The following is a 16183-nucleotide window of genomic DNA, read 5'->3' as shown; positions in this document are numbered from 1 at the left end:
TTTAGCGCACCAACGATGTTTAAATTATAAGAAATACTTGGAAAAGACATTTGCTAATGGAGTAGCAAAATGTGCCATTCGGGAACATCATGCTGTGCATTGCGACTTCACTTGCAAAGATGATCATTACCTCGTGGGACCAAGAAAATGGAAATGTGACATAAAAGGACAAGGCATTGAAGAAGCGACATATTGTAAAAGTAAGTTGATAGACATGAGCGTGTTTTTTTGGTAATTGGGGAAAATGTTGAAACGCTTTTGGCGCTGCTTCTGGTCCACTTTCGCGCTCTTACAGTCAGCTCTTTTCTAGAAAAATCCAATCACACAATTATATTACGGGTTGTGGGAAACTGGCGTGTTACGACGCGACAGAAGCACAAACTGATGACGTGAGTCCTTCTTTCTCTCGAACCAGTGGTAAAACAGACCATGATTCCTTTGGTTCATCACAACATTTTCCCCAACTGTAAATAAATTAATTCGTCATAAACCATAAAAGTGTTTTCCATTAAATAGCGGTTAGTTTGATGTATGATTTCTCTACGTCACCAGTTGTTGCAATAATTAAAAATTAAAGATAGCGCTGGTATCTCGAGGCACCTCAGACTTTCAATCGCGCCTGAAACAGCGCATGCCGATTAACATACGCTAGTGATTGGATCACAATTTTGCTTTAGTAATTTTTATTTCCTTTGCTGAAAATTAAAATATGTCGACGGTAATATTTTAGCCCTGTAATCATAGACTTCAAAAGACTATAATAACAGCTTGCGAAAATTTATATAGCCAATGTTGAAACAGGTTGATTAAAAATATTTCGTTGGAGAATGGGAAGTGTTAAACTTACGCTTATTATATAGCTTACGATTGTAGTAAAATTATTTTGGCGTTTGCTTTTCTTAACAGAAATTCCTTGCGACAAAATTAAAATTGGAAAAAATTCGAATTTAAATTACTCCTGCTGGGAGAAAAATGGAGACATCATAGCTTGCAGGTTTCAATGTAAAGACGAACTATTTTTCAAATTTGAAGGGAACAGAGACATCGAATGTAAAAACAAGAAGTGGACGAGTAATAATTTCCCTAAATGCACGCGTAAGTATTCTTTCACTCGGAAAATATCATTTCAAAAATAACTTTCCACATCGATATATCGACGCCTAGCTCTTTCCATTTTCAAATTTCCGATAGTTGATAACGTTTCGATTCTACCTACTCCCCGCCTTTGGGGCGCCTTCTATGGGGCGACTTAATTAAATCGACGGCTAAAAGCAAAACTGAAATTAACGAATGGTTTGTCTATTTATGTTGCAACGTTTTGAGAAGATGAGATAACAGCAGCTTTGAATTCAGTAGAAGCGATTGGCTGATCACTCCGCGTAATCGGTGTACAGAGTCGTACCTTTGACTGTACTAATGGGATTACGCGTAATCTTTGAAGTCCCTGCCTTTGGCAGTGGTAATCTGGCGTAATCGGTGTACAGACTTTCTAAGAGTGGTTAGCCCCTCGAGTAGAAGTAATGCAGATAAAGAATAGCAATAGACTAAAAATCAGTCCGGTCGTCATTTAAAGATTCCATAAATGTTTAATCTGCTGAGTTGTTCCCAAAACTAACGTGGTTGAACTTTAAACGAATAAGTCAAGGATTCCACAAATGTTCGTTTACTATAGACTAAGAGAGCCGTCCGTAGGACAGGTCCACGGCTAGTATTTTGGTATCAATATTTGGGATAGGATCATCTCTCTTGTTTAACTATAAATATCAATGAGGGTACTGTTTTCGGATTCGGGAGTGCTGATGGAAAATTAACCGATACGTTTATTAATAGAGTATGAAAAGGTTTTCGATCAAATACACGTTTGATCCCTCGAGGGTCATAATTTGGGCCTCGTAGTTTATCAGTAACCGTTGAACTCAAAAATATGACCGATACATAGTTTAATGTGGTATGAAAATAACGATTGATTACGAAGAACCTTTGGGTCGTTGGGAATCCATTAATTTTTTCCATGAAATGATACGTCGATAAATAGGGTATGAAATTCTTTCTACTTCGTTATAACCGTTGGTCAAAATTGTAACTATTATTCCTCAGCCACCGTTTAAGGGACCAATATAAATGGAAGATCAATATAAATTTTGACAAATAGATGAGCCGTGTTTTTAAGAACAATCATATGTAAAAATATCCTTAAGTATGACACTAAAATGAGACTGTGTAACGTACAATTACAAGTTACAATATCCTTAAGTATGACGCTAAATGAAGCTGTGTAACGTACAATCAAAGTAACAATATCCATAAGTATTCCACTTAGTAAAACTGTGAGTCAAGGTTTAGGTCGGTTTAGGTTCAATCATAAGTAACAATATCCGTAAGTAAGACCCTAAATGAAACTGTGAGCCGAGTGTTTAGCGTACAACCATAAGTAGCATAATAATATGGTACTAAAGGACGCTTTAAAATTTTGAGTATACATGAAGTGTTTTGCACATTCCTTGGGAAGAAGCTTTATACATATGATGTGGAACGTATATAATGACTGGTCCAACATATTTAATTCTCTGCCCGGTTATTGTTAGGTCCACCAACTCTGTAACCCAAATTTCCAATTTAAAACATTGCCATTTTGACGAACGACGTCACGTTTTTTTAATTGTTGTTTCCTATTACAGTGTATAAGATGCTAATATAGTTTCAAGATCAACCTGTGGAAGGTTGAAATAAAATTTTCTTGGTCAAAATGGCCATTTTCAAGGTCTAGATCGGCCATTTAAATTATTGATGACACGTTTTCGATACGATGTTAGTAGTTACGTAATTTTCAGCTTTTCTCTTAAACAATGTTTCGTAATAATAAATACTTTAATGGCGTAATTATGAGTTGTAATGTCACTATTTTAGCACTTTCAAAACGTTAAGTACATACAAAATTAGGTTGTGATTACTCATTCCCCTTTTAGCAATAAATTATTTAAATTTGTTTCTTCACCCTGATAAATGAATATATATTTAATAGCAATTTGCTCAGACCGAAAGGCACCAAAATATGGAAGAGTTGATTGCGAAATAGATCTGAGAGCCAAAAAAAAGATATGCATTTTCAAATGCTCCGAAGATTATAGACGAGTGGGCGCAACGATAAACTATTGCACTTCCGAAGGACAATGGTACAACGATCCTCCAACATGCGGTAAGTTTGCAAAATGTCTTTATCACAAGTACGGTTTCAGATACCAAAATATGTGCTTTCTACAATCAACGGTTGAGGCGATATCACCTTCAGACATATTTTGCTATCATCGCCCTTTTTTAACACCAAAAAAACCTATGAGAGTAGATGCTGCCGCACTGCGACTTACAAGCATGAAAGTGACGAACCTATCGATTGACAATACAGATAAAACACCCCGAGCGCTCAAATTTATGCCGGATCAAATATGAAAGTTAGGAAATCAGAAGCCTCAAATTAGTGGTGTTCCTTTCTAACTACGCCACGTTAGAAAATCTACCAACAGAATAGCCAATTAGCCTAAACACGACGATCCGGAGGACATTTAATTTCCTATACGCACAAAATAACTTTTCTACAAAATAATTATAAAACCCAGTTGGAAATATAAAAAATAAAAGACTTAAAGGGAATAAAGTCGCCCCTTCTTCTTAAATATTATCTTAGTCTTCGACGGAAAAAAATTGTCAAATATTGGAGAGTCAAACGGTTAAAGGCGGCAATTACCAAATTTCTTTAGATATTCCGAAACTATTTGGAATTCTTTTCTCCGTCAGAAAAACTATCTGGCCCATAGATTTCCAATTGGGTTCGGGTCGTAAGATAACGGTGGCCACTCCAAATCATCAATTTCTTCTTCGTACCGGGAAATTATCCTCCATGAAATAGAACCTAAGTGCATTGTAACAAAATAAAACTCCCAACATTAACGTTGAATCCTGCAGTCTCTAATAATATGATTGACAAATAAAACGTTCTACGATTGGTTTTAATATCTCTTCGAGCGCTTGTAGGAACCTTGGGTTTGATCATCTCCCAAGCAACACCAAATGTTAACTGATCTTGAATAGTTTCTCTGATTTTGTCCCTCGACACCCATACTCTCGGGGAAATATGCGAACTTAATAATAACTTGTTAGTAACGACTAATTATACCAAAAATAATACTTAAATTGCATAATTATATATTATTATATTACTATTTCTAAGCACTTGCAGAACCTTAAGTACCTAAAACAAGGGGTTGCGATTACTCATTCATTATTTAGCAATAGTTTTTTAAATTTGTGTATTCACTCCGAGTTTATATTTTATAGCAATTTGCGAAGACCGAAAGGCACCCAAAAAGGGAAGAGTTCATTGTTATACTGATATGAAAGTGAAAGAAAAGAAATGCATTTTTAATTGTTCTGAGGATTACACACGAGTGGGTGAAGCTATGAACTATTGCAATTCCGAAGGACAATGGTACCACGATCCTCCAATATGCGGTATGTTTGCCAAATGTCTTTCGCGCAAGTAGGGATTCAGACACCGAAAAATGATCCAAAGAAGAAAAATGTAAAACCATGTTGAAGTTATTAATCTCTGAAATGGCGTCTTATATGGCTAAGAAATCTTTGTATTGGCCAAAACATCTAAAAGTTTATTTACAAATACAAAAATTAGGATATTATAACTCTAAATTGATGAATGGTTTTAGATAATTGAAGGGCCATAGGAGGTTTTGATTATTTAGGGTTGGGCTACATATTCACGTGTTTTAGGAAACCGTGGTGAAAATGGAGTACCTGACATTCGACTGAAAGTTTTAAAATGATTCTGTGAACTTTTAGTTAATATTTTTATACGTTAATATCAATCAGTCTAAAAAGTGTAAACACTGTACAACTAAGGCTAGTGCCAATTCGTTAAGCACCGAAAATACTGATCTGACAGCCAGTGAATTTGATACTCCTGAAACCAATTGTCATTGTTATTCATTTAGGTTTATTTTTCATTATCGATCGTCAACAATCGTTAAATTTTTAAATACGATTGCGACGCCACTAAAATGGCATTTTCGGATTCCCAATGGTCGATTCATAATTAGAGATGGTCATTTTATATCTCTACGAGCAACTGTTGAGGCGATATCAGCTTCAGAAATATTTTGCGGAATTCACGAAACCTTAATATGCAAAAATAACCATCAACGTCACTAAAGCCTAAAATCAGCCGTCTTTGAACAACTATCAAAATTAATGATATTAGGTATTGGTCTTGCGTGACGATGATGGGTATTTTGGCATATTACGGTTTCGTGAATTCAGCAAAATATGTCTTAAGGCGATATCTCCTTAAACGTTGGTCGTAAAGAGGTTAAACTACAATTTCTAGGTATTAATCGGCCATTGTGAATCCGATCGATTATGAAAGATAATCGTAAATATAAAATAATTACAATTGGTTTTTTAAGTGTAGCTGTTTCGAGAAATTTGCAAGAAACCTCAAAAATCGTAACGGCCTAAAACTTATTTAAAGAGAGTAAGAAACCTGACTCAACGTTTTGTTTCGTTCTGCGATATGGAACATAGTCAAAACAATGTTATCTCAGCTTTATTCAGCCAGCAGAAGTCAGTAGACCTCTAATATGCCCGGCTAAGCCTTACCCGGGTTTTTTCCAAAAAGTCCAACACAGTGGGTTATTAAGTGGGTTTTTTTTATTTTAGTATACAATTTCCATATTTGTATTAGACTATATGTATAAGTTTACAGATACTGCAAAACTGAACCAAAGAACTGGAAGAAGTACCAAGTTATAAGTTTCAAGTTAACAAGCCAGTTAACTTTGTGAAGTTTGTATCACATTACAATTAGGTCTAAGATATATATTTAAGTGGCCGTTTCACATTGAACAAGTCGGATTTTCATTTAAAATCTGAGATTTGGAAGTGGGTTTTTTCTGAGCTTGGTTTTTGAGGTGGTTGCGTCCAAAAATAAACTACTCGGTTTTTAGGGTCGGGTTTCTTATTTTCAAACCCTGCTGACAGACAAGAATTTACCTCTTTATATGCAGCTTTAAGTACTAAATATTGTAGATAATTCGTAAAAATGTATTATTACTATGATTTACCATTATTGATCATTAAATTTCAGTAAAAGTTTATTGCAAAACATGAAGTCTTCAAATTAACTGCATTGAATTTGTAGACTGGAAAGTGGATGAAGTCTGACCTTAATAGCATCATTCTAATTTAGCTACAATTGCAACTACATAAAATCTGAAATGTTGCTGGAAAAAACTTGACTTGCAACTAGATTGTAATTCATTTGCAACTAGTCTGCATTTAGTTTAAAACTGTAGCTCAGGCTTACAAAATCGTTTCGTAATTTGAGAGATCTCTAAAAACTAACATTTCAATTTTCTATAAGGTCTAAATGTGAGAAATTCAATTCAGCTACTACAATTGATTCTAATTTATTAAAAACAACGTGTTATCAAGAATTTATTTAAGTTATTATAGAATATGAATCGCTGAAGATATCGGAGTGACTTCCCCCCTGACTGCCAGAAAAGATAAATGATTATACGGCGTGCTTTTTCTCTGATCACCTAAATATATTCTTGGTTTTATTTGTATTGATGCTCAGCTAATTAATTTTTTACATCAATTTCAGAGCCTTGGTTTAAAAAAGGTTGCAACGATATAGAATTATTCTACTGTGAGAAATTATACAGAAAAAGGTGTCCCGATTCTAAAATTGAAAAGTGCACAATTGAATTTAGGGACCCATATATAATTGATTGCGGCTGCCAATATCCAGGTAATTAGTTCATAACGTACACGCATGAAATATAAAAAGAAATAAACCAAGGAAATACAAACTATGCTATTAATTTTAATTTACTACCATATCTAATAGTTTTATTATAATAGTGAATATTTGTGCCCATATATACAAAAATAATAATTACACATTTTATTTTTAATATTAAGTCGTGAAATTAAAGGGCCCCACTGGCGATTGATAAATATTAATACAAATCAAATAGCTACGCCTCTTTATACTGCGTGATAGCAAGTCGGTCTAAATATATGCTAGTATTTTTCCAGCCCGATCTCCGAAACTCGCGGGAAACTGGTAAAGTTTTATAGTATTAAAAGAAATAATATTATCGGTAAGCTTTGAGCTTAGAAAAATAGCGACCTGTTTCTTCTTATAGTGACTGACCTTTGTAAAGAACGTCACTGGAAATGAATATCTCTTGTTAGAAACGTCCCTCGTGAGTAACGTCCCTTTAAGGACCGTCTTTATTAAAGAACTTCAGTTTTAAGGATCGTCCATTGTAAAGAACGTCTTTTCTAAGGATCGTCCCCTTTTAAGGTGTGCCAAATTGTAAGGTATTAGAAACTGGTAGAGCGTTTAACCGTTCTAACTAATTTTAGGTGACTGAACGTACTAGAATCTAAGTAAAGGATGACTAGGCTTAACCGTCGATATCAAAAACAGTAAAAATAGGGTAAACGATATTTTTTTTATTAAACGAAAATCAAGAGTGACCACTCTCGTTAATTTTCAAATCACAACACCAGCCTCCTACGCATTGAAACCCGGCAATCTTAATTAATAGCCCTTGATGATCTGGACCTTATGTGGTGCCTAGAGTATTAGCCTAGCTGATTATTATTATTATTATTAATATTTACTCTAAAGTAGGAGCTGGTTGGCTTTTATTAGCGCTTAGTACTTGGAACTTGGCTTTGAGTTCGTCTTCAAGCTCATGGTTTTCTTCATTGCTGAGATGGTTCCGAACCGTTTCTCGTTTGAGATTTTCAATTTTCCTTGGGAAATAAGGTGTATGCTACCATAACGAATTAGTGGCGAGATCAGTGACAGAGTGACCTCTGGAAGGCAGATCCGCTGGATTTTCTTCCCCTCTGCAATGATTCCACGGAGTTGGGTCAGTATGAGAGCGTATCTTTTGAACCCCGTTGGATATTTATCTTGAATCCAATCTAGAATTTGGTCGAATCGGACCATAGTTGTATTTCAGAGATTTCAATAGAGAATGCCTTATTCAGCTGTTTCAAAAGACGGGTTCCTAATACAGCACCCATTAACTCCGAGCGAGGAGCGTCTGTTTTTGCTACAAGAGTAACGCTAGTTTTACATGCCACAAGTATGGTACGCGGCAGCGGCGTATTAGGATGGTCCTTATTTCGTTTATTTCTAAAATATTGCAGTTCATAAAAAGTTTGAGGTTTTGTAGGGATCATCCCTTGTAAGGTACGTATTTGGTAATAGACGTCCATTGTAAGAAACGTCCATTGTTAAGAACTCCTTTGTCAGGATCGTTCCTTGTTTGAAACTTCCCTTGTTAAGTGCGTCCCATGTAAGTAACGTATGTCTCTTGTAAGGATCGTCCCTTGAATGGATCGTCCCTTGAATGGATCGTCCCTTGAATGGATCGTCCCTTGAATGGATCGTTCCTTGCAAAGATCGTCCCTTCTAAGGAATGACACCTGTAAGGAACGTCCAAATATAAAACGTTCCTTGTGAGGAAAGTCGCTTGTAAGAAACGTCATTTGTACAAAAGTTTATTATAACGAACTTCGCTTTCAAGGATCAAATCTTGTAAGGAATGTCACTTGTAAGGAACTTCCTTCAAAGGATCATCCCTTTAAGTATCGTCCCTTGTTAGGATCGTTTCTTGTAAATATATTAACTCGGTAGGATCTCCCTTGCTTCGACCATCCATTGTTAAGATCGTCGCTTGTTACGAACATTCCTTGCTAAGATCTTCGTTTGTAAGGTATGTCATTTTTAAGGATTGTCCCTTAAATGGATCTTCTCGGTTATGAACGTCCCTTAAAGGGATCGTCTCGGTTATGAATGTCTTTTAGAAGATCGTTTCTGATATGAAGGTCCTTTTAATGGATCGTCTCTGGTAATGAACGTCCCTTATACCTAAGACTATTTACACCTGGACTGCAATGAAGGTAGGCGTTGTTGTTAGGCTAGTGTCACCGCTACCCCAGCGCCACCATCATTATTTAGAGGCAACTATCGTCCACAAGGAAATTCGGGTTGAAAAAACGCGTTCACATCGCGCTCCTTTCGTTCATAGCGTCGCACTCCTCTCCCGACATTTGCTCGGTCGCCCCGCGAGTCGTTACCAATTGTCGCCCGTTATTTACGACGTCAAGGCTCAAGTGGAAACCACATGGCAAAGTTTATTGAAATTCCACCTAAAACGTTTTGGGAACTTATTGAAGGTATGTTTAATTATGAATTATTAATGCGACGAGCACACGTAAAATCGTTTAGGCTGGTTGATTGAGTATCGACTCTCCAAATCTTTCATTGTAAGGTCTAACCTACCACAAGCCTTGACCCACTTATCACATTTGGCACGTTCCAGTTTTACACTGGGAAACTTAATATTGTCTTGAATATTCCGCTTATCGTTTTTGAATGAACCATAAGAGCACCGAATAGCCGGCATTATTGTTGCCTAGGGCCCTAGGCTTAACCACTTAACGGCCGAGAAGTTGCAGACCACCGAAAATTTATTTAGACCCCCGCTAGAAATGAAGAGGAGCCCCGAGTCCGAGAAAAACCGCGGAACAGAGCGCGAACCATTCGCCTCCTAAAGAAGGGGGATCAAACAAGGGGGGGTTTGCTGCATGTTTGTGGATTACTTTCGCGGATTTTCTCCACTTGGTGGTGTTTTGTAGCGGACACTCGGAATTCGGGGTTATAACGTTGGCATTGTAGTCCAGGTGTAAATGGTCTTAGCTTATACAGAACGTCCTTGTAAAGGACGTTCCTTGTACAGAACGTCCGTTGTAGAGATTTTCCCTTGTAAGGATCCACACTTGGAACTATTTTCCTTGGTAAGGATCGACACGTGAAAGGATCATCCCTTGTAAGCAACGTCTATTTTTAAGAATCAGCCCTTGTATTGATCGCCCTAGGTAAGAAACGTTCCTTGTGAAGATCTCTCCTTGATAGGAAGGTCCCTAGTAAGGAATGTTCCTTTATAGAAAAATTTATTTTTAGAAACGTCCCTTGTAATATACATTCCTTGTAAGGAACATTTCTTTTAAGGAACGTCCCTTTTCGGGATCATCCCTTGTAAGGTACTTATTTTGTAATAGACGTTCATTGTTAAGAACTCCCTAGTCAGGATCGTTCCTTGTTTGGAACTACCCTTGTTAAGAACGTCCCATGTAAGTAACGTCATTTGTTAGGTTAGTTTAACACACACTTTCTGAGTTAAGCACACACTTTCTGAGTTAAGCACACACTTTCTGAGTTAAGCACACACTTTCTGAGTTTGACACACACAATCTGAGTTAAGCACACACCATCTCAATTTAATTTACACTGACTTTAAAATACACTATCCGAGCTTAGCATACACTACGTGAGTTAAAGATACACTATCCGAGTGTAGCTTACACTATCTGAGCTTTACATACACTACGTGAGTTTAGAATGTATTATTACTGTTCGACATAATCTATTCATGTTTAACGTTAACTATTTTAGTTTATCATCTATTATATTGGTTTTTATTATCCCTGGTTTTTAGAGAGAGATTGGTCCTGCCCATATCATGGACTATTTCAAATCGAAGGTGTAGAATGTTACAATGATTTGGTTTCTGAACTGTGGACCTGCAATGCGCCATGCTTCAAGGATAAGAAATTACACATGACGTATACCTGTCTAAAAAATTCCACTTGGGATAGACAAATAACGTGCCTCAGTATGTAAAAATCTTTGAACTGGTTAATCACAATTTGCAATGGAATAATACTGCCTTCATAAGTAACATGTATATGATCCCGCCGTTAATTTTTTAAATCCAGTTTTTTCGGTCAGTAAATCTTTACGTTATATAGGCTTTTACTATTATGTAGAACTAACCTATTTAAACGACCAGAATATGCTTTTTTTTAAATCTTTTCAACGGATATTCTTATGGTAAATGGTAAATTACTAACATATTGCATTCAGAGCCTTGAGCGACTGGAAACAGAAGCCTCGTTCACACTAGACACTTTGGAACCATTTTAAAACGGTTTCTAAAGTTCAAATTGTATAATTTTGCTGTCAAATTTATTTATCGTAGGGCTATTAATACAGTTCACACCAAAAATTTTCAATTTTATCTTTCAAATCCATTTCAAAACGGTTCCAAAGTGTCTAGTGTGAACGCGGCTTAGTGTATACTTGTAAGAAGACGTTTTGTTGTTGAACGAACAAATTATTAAACCTTAACATAAAGCTTGATTTTCATGCACAAAATTTTGCGGAGAAACGACATGTTAAGCATCCAACTTTTTTATTTCCTTAGTTACTGAGAGCTCCGAAAACTTTGCGTCTTTTCGTTGGTTTTGCACAAAGTCGCATTCTATGTCGATCAGACTGAATTTGATATTAAACGCTTTGTATTCGATTCTGCGTGTCACGTGTGCGTTAAGTAGAAATAGTCTGGCTTAATTTTCATCAACAAAAAGCCGAAGATCGTCCATGTGGTTTTTTATCTTTCTGATCTTCTTGGGCTAGTTTATATGAACTTCTTATATTTAAAATATCAAATAACCCGAAGTGCTTTTTAGGCCTTATCCAACATTAAGTTGCTATTTCTCTTCTATATCCACTATACATTTCTGAATGTCGCCACATTTTGCGCGTGGGTGTTCGTGGGCATTCGCTTAAGTCAACCTAGCACCATGGAGGAAGCACGTGACTGATACTGCGTTCAGTCAATAGGAGCGGACATCTCCATAGAAGAGGAGGGGTTCAAAAATCAAGTGGCTCTGCCAAACGGCGGAGACACCAACTGAGTCTCAGAGGACGAATTTTCGTGAAAATTGTTTTTTCTCCCTAATGATTTTCCAACGGGAATTTGTTTTCCTAACTGTGTTGCAATTCGGAGACTTTTTAATAATTTTATTGTTTGTACTCAACTTTGAATTTTTCATATGATTTATAGTAAGTTTCCAGGTTTTATTTAAGACTACTTTCATAATTTTCCCTTAATTATTTCGCTCGTAATCTACTTTTAAAATCGACGAAAATTTTAGGGCGAGGAAATGAATTCCCTGCCTTTGGGACCTGTATTTGTGCTAGGCCTCGGTATTGCGCAATGATTTTTAAATTCCAAACATAAAAACCGAGGCCTAGCACAAATACCGGTCCCAAAGGCGAGGAATTCATTTCCTCGCCTTAAAATTTTCGTCGATTTTAAAAGTAGCAAGACCAAAGGGAAAATCCATTTCCTCCCATTTCCGAATGCCAAATTACTTTTTCCTTTAGTACCTAAAAAGATATGAACCTGATCACTTCCCATTCCCGCGGTGACTATTTTTAATGGCAAAAATGGTTGCACACAGCTTATTTTATAATTTTCGCCTCGTCGTCGAATTTCTCATTTTAATTTGAAATCAATTCAGTTGACTACTTTTTCTAGTTAACGGATTATTCAACGTGATTCTGGAATCTTTTAGGTTCTTGGAGCGAAAGACGGTGCAACGATACAGTTCAAAAATATTGTCAAGACGTACGGGGTCAGAAATCTGAATGCACGATTGAAATAAAACCTCCTTACAGAATTGACTGTGGCAGTAAATATCCAAGTAAATATTTAAATTATTACTAATAATTATTATTTCTAATAAAGTAGCGCACTATGTGGGGTTAAAAGTATTTCTAGATTTTTCTTTACGAAGATGTTACAACTTCTAAATAATGTTCCCCATTTCTGACTGTTAGAGACAATCTAGTTCTCAGATTGCATCTTAACTGATCCAAAAAAAATTGTTCTTATCTGACGCTTCCTCTCAGGTGTTATCGCGCTCTCGCGGTAACTATCCCAATATTAGCCACCCTTTTGGGTTCCATAAATTGGGTTAAAAAAACTGACTTGGAATATAAAAATGTGAATTTTTTAATTGAATTTTAAAATAGACTATAATACCACTCACTTAATTTTCAGTCATGCAAGCAGGTATTTTCGAGTTGAAGCTGATGATAAAATTTCGTGTTCGAAAACGATCGGACTGTGACAGATTATTATAAACATAATTCAGTCGAACTATTATGTCACGCATGTGGAAACTTATTGTACCTTGTGTAATTTTGCCGAGCTCTAGATTGATTACTTCGAATTTAGAATCTTAGAAAGAGTAAAAATATGTTTTTCCCCAATAATGGAGGATTTATTCTGGACTAGAGAGAAATTGGGAATGCCCGTATCACCCGTACTTGGATACAGCTGGCCGTAAATGCAAACAGGATCAATCTAATACGGCTATAGGTCAGTCGACATTGGAATGTCATTTTCCTTGTCAACCAGGAGACGATACACGAAAATTGGGATACAAATCTTTGACTTGCCAAGAGGGAATTTGGTATGGCCCGGAAGATCACTGCGACAGTAAGTTTTGAAACTCTGAAACATGTAGGAAAACATATTATTAGGGTCATTTCATGGAGGAAGCACGTGACTGATACTGCGTTCTCAGTCAATAGGAGCGGACATCTCCATAGAAGAGGAGGGGCTCAAAAATCAAGTGGCTCTGCCGAACGGCGGAGACACGAACTGAGTCTCAGCGGACGAACTTTTGTGAAAATTGGTTTTTCTCCCCAATGCTTTTCCTACGGGAATTTGTTTTCCTAACTGTGTTGCAATTCGGAGACTTTTTAATAATTTTAGTGTTTGTACTCAACTTTGAATTTTTCATTTGATTTTTAGTAAGTTTCCAGGTTTTATTTAAGACTTTTTTCATAATTTTCCCTTAATTATTTCGCTCGTAATCTACTTTTAAAATCGACGAAAATTTTAAGGCGAGGAAATGAATTTCCCGCCTTTGGGACCTATATTTGTGCTAGGCCTCGATTTTGATGTTTGGAATTTAAAAGTCATTGCGCAAAATACAGGTCCCAAAGGCGGGGAATTCATTTCCTCGCCTTAAAATTTCGTCGATTTTAAAAGTTGATTACAAGTGAAATAATTAAGGAAAAATTATGAAAGTAGTCTTAAATAAAACCTGGAAACTTACTAAAAATTATATGAAAAATTCAAAGTTGAGTACAAACACTAAAATTATTAAAAAGTCTCCGAATTGCAACACAGTTAGGAAAACAAATTCCCATATGAAAAGCATTAGGGAGAAAAAACAATTTTCACGAAAATTCGTCCGCTTAGACTCAGTTCGTGTCTCCGCCGTTCGGCAGAGCCACTTGATTTTTGAACCCCTCCTCTTCTATGGAGATGTCCGCTCCTATCGACTGAACGCAGTATCAGTCACGTGCTTCCTCCATGGTCATTTGTATAACATTCCGTCTTATTGTTTTTAGGTTCAAATTCACGAGCTTCAATAAGAGATTGATTTTTCACGAGCTATTATGTTTTTGTACGCGTGTGTGTTTTGAAAAAGACGGGGAAAAAGGCTTAGGTTTCCTCACCTTTTTTTTAACGCGTAGTTGAATGTAACTTTGTTTTGTTCTATATTAAAGTTTTCGTGTATATAAAAGTTACTGTATTTCTTACCCAAAATTAAATCCTAAGTTAAAATCGCGAATAATAGAGTACATGGTTTAAAGTGGTTAAGAAGTGCAATGTCGGAATATTATAGAAAAAACGCAAAGCGCAAATACTATAGACATCTTATCGCAATGACCGTCGAAGCGATTGAAACAGTTCTCAGCAGCGATCCGACAAATATCGGTAAATTAGAGGAGCTTATTAACCAAATCGAGCCAAGAGAAAATGTTCTTAAGAAACTGGACCATACGATAGAAGACATAGTGAATTTGGAACAATTAGGAGCCGAAATTCAACAAGTGGAGAAAATTCGTGAAGAAATTATTACTGTGAAGACAAAAGGTCAGATAGCTATCGAAAACTTAAAAGCATCGACACAGCGAAAGGCAAGTTCAAACCAAAATGCCATTAAACTCCCGGCAATCTAAATAAAGACGTTTGAAGGAGATAAATGTCATTGACCAAAGTTTTGGAGCTATTATGAAGCTATTGTTATATTTTGAGTTTACTGTTTAAATTAATGAATAGCTCCAGTGTAAACAACAAAACATTATGGTAATTACCAGGTGCACAACCCGTACATGTATTCTTCGCACTCTCCCCCTTAAGAGCTTCCAATTTACGTACAAACATATATCCCATTTCTTTATTGTTATAGTAAATACCGTCATCTATTAATAGGCAGATATTAGCGCCATCTCTCATTACATTTAAGAACTAAAGCACTGCATTACCTTTCTTTTCTCTTTTAATTTTTGTTTTTAACATATTAATTATATACATCGCGAAAGGGTTAGGATATCTTAGAATTAGAGTTCATCAATTAGGAAACGAGGAAGTCGCATATTGCGGCGTAAATTGTATCTTGCTTGCTGATTTCTGCCGGCCCTAAATGGGTTAGAGTGTGCAATAACTGGTGGCTTTATCGGGGAGTCGGTGTCCGGCTCCTGTAACCCATAAGGGCGGTGGCACACTGGGAGATGTTAGCTCTGATCAAATGGTCCTATCTCCACCTCCGACTTCGATCAGGTTTGGGCTAGATACTGAGCTTCGGCTCAGGCTAACGGAGAGGGTCCGTGCAAACTGGCCGCCTCGAAGGATTGGGTAGCCTGCTGTGGGGCGGTGGGTCTCCGTATGAGACACCGAGGTCCTGTTTCCCGGCCTTTTGGGGCAACAACGGGTGTCCGGTGCCAACTGTGCCGGTAACGTGGGCTGCTGTGTGCTCGTCGTTCCCCTTTAGGAGCTCTCTCCCAAGGGTTTCACTCTTTACCTCCGTAGGTAGGGTGTCGGCTGGAGTTGCTACAGCATCCACTCTTAATCCCACTGCTGTGTGCGAAGTGGGAATTGGTCCACCCACTGCTGCACATTCTGCTGGGTTGAGTGGCTTGCGTCAAATGTACGACCATCAGTACCCATGCTGAATTTGTCACCTGTCCGGGCTAGGTGCACGCTGGCGTAGGGCACTATGATGATAGGCCTCCGGTGGTATGGTCTCTGTTACAAGGTACACTGGGCTATAAATTCTGACAAACTGCTGATTTCTGCCAGGGTGGGGTTCAACCCGCACTGGTGGTTCGTGAATAGCTCTTTGATCGTCAGCTACTACTTCGTGGTGGGCCGGA

At 37.1% G+C, this 16183-nt stretch overlaps 1 protein-coding gene across 1 annotated transcript in view; it reads left to right on the top strand.

The window, feature by feature from the left end:
- Positions 1-14550, top strand: part of LOC149926032 (sushi, von Willebrand factor type A, EGF and pentraxin domain-containing protein 1-like) — a 64918-nt gene extending 50368 nt beyond the window's left edge. Inside the window, exons 15-23 of the mRNA XM_090162010.1 lie at positions 6-200; positions 907-1095; positions 3023-3196; positions 4333-4506; positions 6677-6823; positions 10599-10775; positions 12523-12651; positions 13248-13451; positions 14375-14550. Of these exons, the coding sequence (XP_090018136.1) occupies positions 6-200; positions 907-1095; positions 3023-3196; positions 4333-4506; positions 6677-6823; positions 10599-10775; positions 12523-12651; positions 13248-13451; positions 14375-14406 (1421 nt within the window). The 3' untranslated portion in view covers positions 14407-14550. The remainder of the gene's footprint in view (positions 1-5; positions 201-906; positions 1096-3022; positions 3197-4332; positions 4507-6676; positions 6824-10598; positions 10776-12522; positions 12652-13247; positions 13452-14374) is intronic.
- The last annotated feature ends 1633 nt before the right edge of the window (positions 14551-16183 follow it).

The sequence above is a fragment of the Leiobunum rupestre genome, chromosome 10, assembly GCF_980474605.1.
Source record: "Leiobunum rupestre chromosome 10, qqLeiRupe1.1.hap1, whole genome shotgun sequence".
NCBI lineage: Eukaryota > Metazoa > Arthropoda > Arachnida > Opiliones > Sclerosomatidae > Leiobunum > Leiobunum rupestre.
Note: the sequence above shows the minus strand (reverse complement) of the source record. Positions and strands in the feature narration are given on the sequence as shown.